The 6800-nt window shown below is 41.8% G+C and overlaps 1 protein-coding gene across 4 annotated transcripts; it reads right to left on the reverse strand.

Annotated features, from left to right (window-relative positions):
- Nucleotides 1–772: 772 nt before the first annotated feature.
- On the reverse strand, nt 773–4417 carry LOC124035783. Of its 4 annotated transcripts, none has more exons than XM_046349496.1 (13): nt 4300–4417; nt 4142–4192; nt 3615–3926; nt 3278–3397; nt 2750–2774; nt 2563–2612; nt 2432–2447; nt 2170–2213; nt 2029–2053; nt 1830–1867; nt 1716–1737; nt 1539–1591; nt 773–1128 (listed from the first exon to the last, which is right to left on the reverse strand). In XM_046349496.1, the coding sequence occupies exons 1-13, from the start codon at nt 4373–4375 to the stop codon at nt 1004–1006; spliced, it is 957 nt and encodes a 318-aa protein (XP_046205452.1). In that variant the 5' UTR covers nt 4376–4417; the 3' UTR covers nt 773–1003. The 4 variants fall into 4 exon arrangements, with proteins under 4 accessions (XP_046205452.1, XP_046205451.1, XP_046205454.1 ...); XM_046349495.1 differs by having other exon boundaries at nt 1716–1740; XM_046349498.1 differs by lacking the exons at nt 2563–2612; nt 2750–2774.
- Nucleotides 4418–6800: the final 2383 nt, after the last annotated feature.

Genomic DNA, 6800 nt, shown 5'->3' on the forward strand with positions numbered 1-6800 from the left:
CGTATACTCTGTTGTATAAGTAATAGACAATATGAGTTCATAAGAAGAAATTGTGTGACAGGACAAGGAGTAATAAAATGTTAATGAACACCATTCCAACTAGGCAGGAACAAATGGGTTGTGGACTGTGTAAACACATAAGGTCGTTAGCCTATGGTTCACCCAACTGAAACTTAGCTCTGGGGTTTTTAGATAAGGCAGTGAGTGCATTCCTAGGGTTTCTGTTCATTAAAACTGTCAGTTCAGTGGTGATCGATAATGTTGAGGGGTCAAAAGTTATCTGGGAGTGTGTTAGTAAGTTAGAATGAACTTCTCACCTTACTTTGTCCCGGTCGAGAGGAGGGGATTCGGTTAAATGATGTCATGATCTGTATATAAACTGATGCATGTGTTTAAGTGGCAGCGCGCTCCGAGAATAAATTCTATTACTTATTATTTAAAGACTGGTCTGCGTCTATTTTATGCAAACAAGAAATCTTACAAATTCTCATAAAATAGATGAAGGGCTTTCAATTGATGAAAGCACATTGTCATAATTCAATTATACTAACACTCTCCCATTAGACTGAGCTTTCTATTGAAACACTGTACCCACATTAGCCTGCCACATATTCCCCTCTGTCCACATCTCTTTCTCTATGCATGTCTCGGTCTTGTCTTATCATTCATTTGTGTGTCTTAATTCATACTTCCATGTTGGCATAACAAACACGTGGAAAACATTGGCTAACACTTTGTTTGAATTTATATTGCTTTCATTTCAAGCTTGGTTTGTTTTTATTGAATAAAAGGTGGAATAATGTCATCTACATCTTTGCTAGGCTCAAAGATAGCACCCAGACTGCAGACTGCATCAAAGAGTAATATGTTCAAAACCAAAGCAGTATTTAAAAAAACACATTTTAGCATACACCTAGGTGTACAGTATTACTATCCCCATACTTCTATGACCAAAAGGGCAGATAAACCACATGTTCTGTCATGTCATTTCGCATGTCATATACTACTGTATAGCACTACTGTATTTGTAATGACACAGACTGTAAACAGGGTCCTGTTTTTCTTTCTCCTTCTTTGTTTTCACTTTGGCATAGATGGCAGTTTCACCCTGCTGCTCTGGTCTTTTCACTGAGGGGAGAGGTTGCTAGATTTAGTCAAACATGCTGGACACTGTATGTAGAGAAAGTTAACTGAGTGTTCTGAGAATGAAGTGTCTGTGGAAAACCAAATCGCTACAGTTAAGTGTATCTTTATATAAATATAGCTGCGTCAGTGCACTGTGGTTTGAGTGGTGAGGGACACATTGCCTTCCTCTGTCTGCAGGCCTGTTGGTCTCTGTGTGTATGTGGCTAAACATTCATCAACCTGTGTAGTATCTGGTTACGTGGGATGCTCAGGGCTGCCTCTACGTCAGTATAACAGACAACAGACAAAAATAGGTATGATGTGAACCTACATTTGTAACCCATCAGACAGTACATATATGTATACTATACATGTACGTATACTATTCTACTGGTTTCTTTTTTAGTACCTACCTCTAGTTATTACGGTGTACAGAGCCTCATCTCCTGTAGGACCAGTTGGAGAGCTACAGAAACAGAAAATTATCTTCAAACTCAGACATGTAAATATGTAATTAGAGAAATATCAACAATACAACTCGTTAATGTCCCTGACACTGAAGGAAATGTAAGAGCAGGATTCAGACTCACTGATGAACCATCGATCCCATGCCTGCTGGGAATAAAAGTGAGATCAGTTCTATGTGCTGTAAAGTCTAAGGGACTCCAGAAAAGAGAGGAACAACTATGAGATCGCATACATACCTGACACACCTTGTGAACCCAAGGGCACAGGATTCTTTCTGTGTAAGGGAAATATTACATATATCATTGATCATTTGGCATATATCATTGATCATTTGTGCATCTTGAGTGTGGGAAATGCACTTTACAAATGAAATATTAGTATTATTATTTGTGTCATATCTTTAGAAATAATGTGGTAGTTACTAAAATGTCTTACTGTAGTCTCCCTGACGATTCCAGCCCTGTATTAGAATGTCTTTCTTAATAGTCAGATACAGTATATCATAAACAAAGTGTTTTCTCGGCTCGGTTAGTATTAATAATGTCATGATTAGACAAACTGTACCTCTCCACTCACCTATCATAGAATAGTGTCCTTCATCAACATCAAAGGGGACCTCACTACAGACAAGACATTGACGCCATTGTAAACAACTTACAGAAGCCATGGAAAAGGGATATCATCTTAGACTATGAAAGGGGTTATTGTATGAAAAGTACTCTTACAAAATGCATACTAAACCTATATGGTAACTTCATTGTTTTATCAATCTCAATAGTATGGTGAAATAGCATAATTGCCCATTTAAAAAAAGAAATGGTGCTGAAGAGAAACTTACATGATACCAGCTGCGACTAAAACATCCAGGATATGAAAATCAAAGACAGAAAACATACATTATAACTTAGTTCTTAAAAAATGAAGGAAAGGAACAATATGTGATGCAAAATATGAACTGATATACAATACCTGGTACAACTGAGATTAGACTGTATGTTTGATCCGTATCCTGATTCTCACTAAGAATACAAGTATTCTTAGAACAAGTAATACAAGTGTACAAGTAAGAATACAAGTATTTTTTTGCCCTGTCTCAGCAATGTGGACATTGATAAATCAAGTAATATTTTGTTTTAATTTGGTAGGTTTTCTATACCTTGGTTGATGGTCAATGCTTATCACTGTAACAGAAAGCAACAGTAAGGAATGACTTAAAGCATTGTGTTAAAATACATAGATACTTAGTTTAACATCAAGCGTTTGTTCACTTTCCCCCACCATGTCACATAGCTAGACATGGTGATTGTAAGGCCGGGATTCAAATATCCGCGTTTGATCTGCGTTATAGCTTGCTTGATATTTAAAGGTGATTTCCGATTGAGCCGTCATCTGCAGTGTTTTGTGAATGCGAACTGCTAGTGGACTAATCTACAGTTAAAATACATAAACCAATATCTTGCTAAACTTAACTCTTTACGGATTAGATCCAAATTCAAAATTCCACATTGCTTGGTTGACATTTAAAGGGAATTTCCGATTGAGGCGTCATCTGCAGTGTTTTGTGAATGAGATCTCCGCAAATGGCGGTGAAAGTGCCTTTTAAAGCTGAATTGTCGGCTGTCCAGCGCACTGTGTTAATAAGTGATTCCTGGCCTAAACTGAACAGACTGTCAACTTCACTTACTTTGTTTCAGGATTCCCCAGTACCTCCACACTAATAGCAGTACAGACAGCGTCAGAAACAGGAGGACCAAGGCTGCTGCCAGTCCCGCTCTCCCTTGTCCTCCCATATTCTTTAGTCCCTCTGTGTAGAAGATTGATATAATAGATTCTGGTGTACAGTACACGCTGGTGTTAAACTTGCTGCAGAGTCAGAGTATGTAGTCTGTCATTGCAAAGCAATATATTGGCTGAAAATGTGACTGAATTACAAATATTCAAACTGCACTGCAACAAATTGACAAATATACTGTATGGATAGCAATCTTATCATTACAAACATAATATTGACAGAATCTTACCTTTCTGTTCTCCATCAACCTGAAAGACTACTAAATTATCCCCTATTGACCTCAAGTGACTGGGTACAAGTTTATATCTGGTGTACACACAGCTGTAGTTGCCTGAGTCTTCTCGTGTGACATTCTTCATTTCGAAAATAGCATCATCTTCACCTTTCTCCAGCAGTGTAATTTTTATCCCAACTCCATTCTTGCAAAGGTAAAAATTGAACTTGTCCTCAGGTCCTCTGATGCCAGTAGTGCTGCATTTAAAATGGATGTTTACCCCTTCAGTCACACTAGATGGTCCAAATATCTTTGCTGGGTAGATTTCTGCATTAAAAAAATACCAATAAGGGGTGTGCCCTTCATTTTCTTTTTGAAAATGTGACTTAAATGGAAGTTAGGATTTTCCTTAAGTGTAAGTGTGTGTATTATTAAGAATGTAATTTCTGTTTAAAAAAAATATATACTGTATTGTATACACTGATGTATTAAATATTTCCAAAACACTAATCACTACAAAACAATAAACATAAATACTTTACTTTTGTGTTCAGATGTTGCATCTTCACATTTGACAAGGATGGATGCTATGGCTGCATGGACAAATGAAATCACTCAGGGAAAGTATTTTGTTCAGGAAATGAACATAAATATTTATTTGAAAATGTTTGTATTACTTGAAAAGTAGAAAATTACTCACAGCTCACAAGCCATAGGAGTCCTAATGCTGCCATGATGTTGGCTGAGACTTCAGTGGTGGTTTCAGCGAAATGCATTGTTGACGTACCATACCTATTCAGACTAATGATGGTAACCACACATTGTACAAGTCAAAACCCGGAACATAGGTCTGTTTGGTGCGTTTTCTCAAATACTTTAGACATATTTAGGCGTACTTTCGTAACAAAGCCATTTTGTCATTACAGTGTCACACCCTTATGTTGCATAGGAAAAGTGGCCTGGTATATAAGCTATCATTGAAATCATCAGCAACATGTAGAACTTTATATCAGATGTGTTTATTTATTAAATATCACATTTTTAGTAACATTTACAGGCTTTCCTTACAGTTCTGCTAGTGGACTAATCTACAGTTACAATATAAAAACAAATATCTTGCTAAACTTGACTGTTTACTGATTGGTTTATAATAATTCCAAATTCTACATTCCAAACAGTATACCAATTTGGCAAATTAAGGAGTTCAATACATTACATTTAAGTCATTTAGCAGACGCTCTTATCCAGAGCGACTTACAAATTGGTGCATTCACCTTATGACATCCAGTGGAACAGTCACTTTACAATAGTGCATCTAAATCTTAAAGGGGGGGGTGAGAGGGAATACTTATCCTATCCTAGGTATTCCTTAAAGAGGTGGGGTTTCAGGTGTCTCCGGAAGGTGGTGATTGACTCCGCTGTCCTGGCGTCGTGAGGGAGTTTGTTCCACCATTGGGGGGCCAGAGCAGCGAACAGTTTTGACTGGGCTGAGCGGGAGCTGTACTTCCTCAGTGGTAGGGAGGCGAGCAGGCCAGAGGTGGATGAACACAGTGCCCTTGTTTGGGTGTAGGGCCTGATCAGAGCCTGGAGGTACTGAGGTGCCATTCCCCTCACAGCTCCGTAGGCAAGCACCATGGTCTTGTAGCGGATGCGAGCTTCAACTGGAAGCCAGTGGAGAGAACGGAGGAGCGGGGTGACGTGAGAGAACTTGGGAAGGTTGAACACCAGACGGGCTGCGGCGTTCTGGATGAGTTGAAGGGGTTTAATGGCACAGGCAGGGAGCCCAGCCAACAGTGAGTTGCAGTAATCCAGACGGGAGATGACAAGTGCCTGGATTAGGACCTGCGCCGCTTCCTGTGTGAGGCAGGGTCGTACTCTGCGGATGTTGTAGAGCATGAACCTACAGGAACGGGCCACCGCCTTGATGTTGGTTGAGAACGACAGGGTGTTGTCCAGGATCACACCAAGGTTCTTAGCGCTCTGGGAGGAGGACACAATGGAGTTGTCAACCGTGATGGCGAGATCATGGAACGGACAGTCCTTCCCCGGGAGGAAGAGCAGCTCCGTCTTGCCGAGGTTCAGCTTGAGGTGGTGATCCGTCATCCACACTGATATGTCTGCCAGACATGCAGAGATGTGATTCGCCACCTGGTCATCAGAAGGAGGAAAGGAGAAGATTAGTTGTGTGTCGTCTGCATAGCAATGATAGGAGAGACCATGTGAGGTTATGACAGAGCCAAGTGACTTGGTGTATAGCGAGAATAGGAGAGGGCCTAGAACAGAGCCCTGGGGGACACCAGTGGTGAGAGCGAGTGGTGAGGAGACAGATTCTCGCCACGCCACCTGGTAGGAGCGACCTGTCAGGTAGGACGCAATCCAAGCGTGGGCCGCGCCGGAGATGCCCAACTCGGAGAGGGTGGAGAGGAGGATCTGATGGTTCACAGTATCGAAGGCAGCCGATAGATCTAGAAGGATGAGAGCAGAGGAGAGAGAGTTAGCTTTAGCAGTGCGGAGCGCCTCCGTGATACAGAGGAGAGCAGTCTCAGTTGAATGACTAGTCTTGAAACCTGACTGATTTGGATCAAGAAGGTCATTCAGAGAGAGATAGCGGGAGAGCTGGCCAAGGACGGCACGTTCAAGAGTTTTGGAGAGAAAAGAAAGAAGGGATACTGGTCTGTAATTGTTGACATCGGAGGGATCGAGTGTAGGTTTTTTCAGAAGGGGTGCAACTCTCGCTCTCTTGAAGACGGAAGGGACGTAGCCAGCGGTCAGGGATGAGTTGATGAGCGAGGTGAGGTAAGGGAGAAGGTCTCCGGAAATGGTCTGGAGAAGAGAGGAGGGGATAGGGTCAAGCGGGCAGGTTGTTGGGCGGCCGGCCGTCGAGATTTCATCTGGAGAGAGAGGGAGAAAGAGGTCAGAGCACAGGGTAGGGCAGTGTGAGCAGAACCAGCGGTGTCGTTTGACTTAGCAAACGAGGATCGGATGTCGTCGACCTTCTTTTCAAAATGGTTGACAAAGTCGTCTGCAGAGAGGGAGGAGGGGGGGGGGAGGAGGATTCAGGAGGGAGGAGAAGGTGGCAAAGAGCTTCCTAGGGTTAGAGGCAGATGCTTGGAATTTAGCGTGGTAGAAAGTGGCTTTAGCAGCAGAGACAGAGGAGGAAAATGTAGAGAGGAGGGAGTGAAAGGATGCCAGGTCCGCAGG

The sequence above is a fragment of the Oncorhynchus gorbuscha genome, linkage group LG05 (genome assembly GCF_021184085.1).
Source record: "Oncorhynchus gorbuscha isolate QuinsamMale2020 ecotype Even-year linkage group LG05, OgorEven_v1.0, whole genome shotgun sequence".
In the NCBI taxonomy this organism is placed as follows: Eukaryota; Metazoa; Chordata; class Actinopteri; order Salmoniformes; family Salmonidae; genus Oncorhynchus; species Oncorhynchus gorbuscha.

What these genes read in the sequence shown, in the direction of transcription:
- LOC124035783 (XM_046349495.1), bottom strand. Translation starts at nt 4,375, where the DNA reads ATGCATTTCGCTGAAACCACCACTGAAGTCTCAGCCAACATCATGGCA. An exon ending in AGGACACTATTCTATGATAG is followed by an intron (nt 2,054 to 2,169) that starts GTGAGTGGAGAG and finishes ATTCTAATACAG; the next exon opens with GGCTGGAATCGTCAGGGAGA. An exon ending in GGGTTCACAAGGTGTGTCAG is followed by an intron (nt 1,741 to 1,829) that starts GTATGTATGCGA and finishes TTTTATTCCCAG; the next exon opens with CAGGCATGGGATCGATGGTT.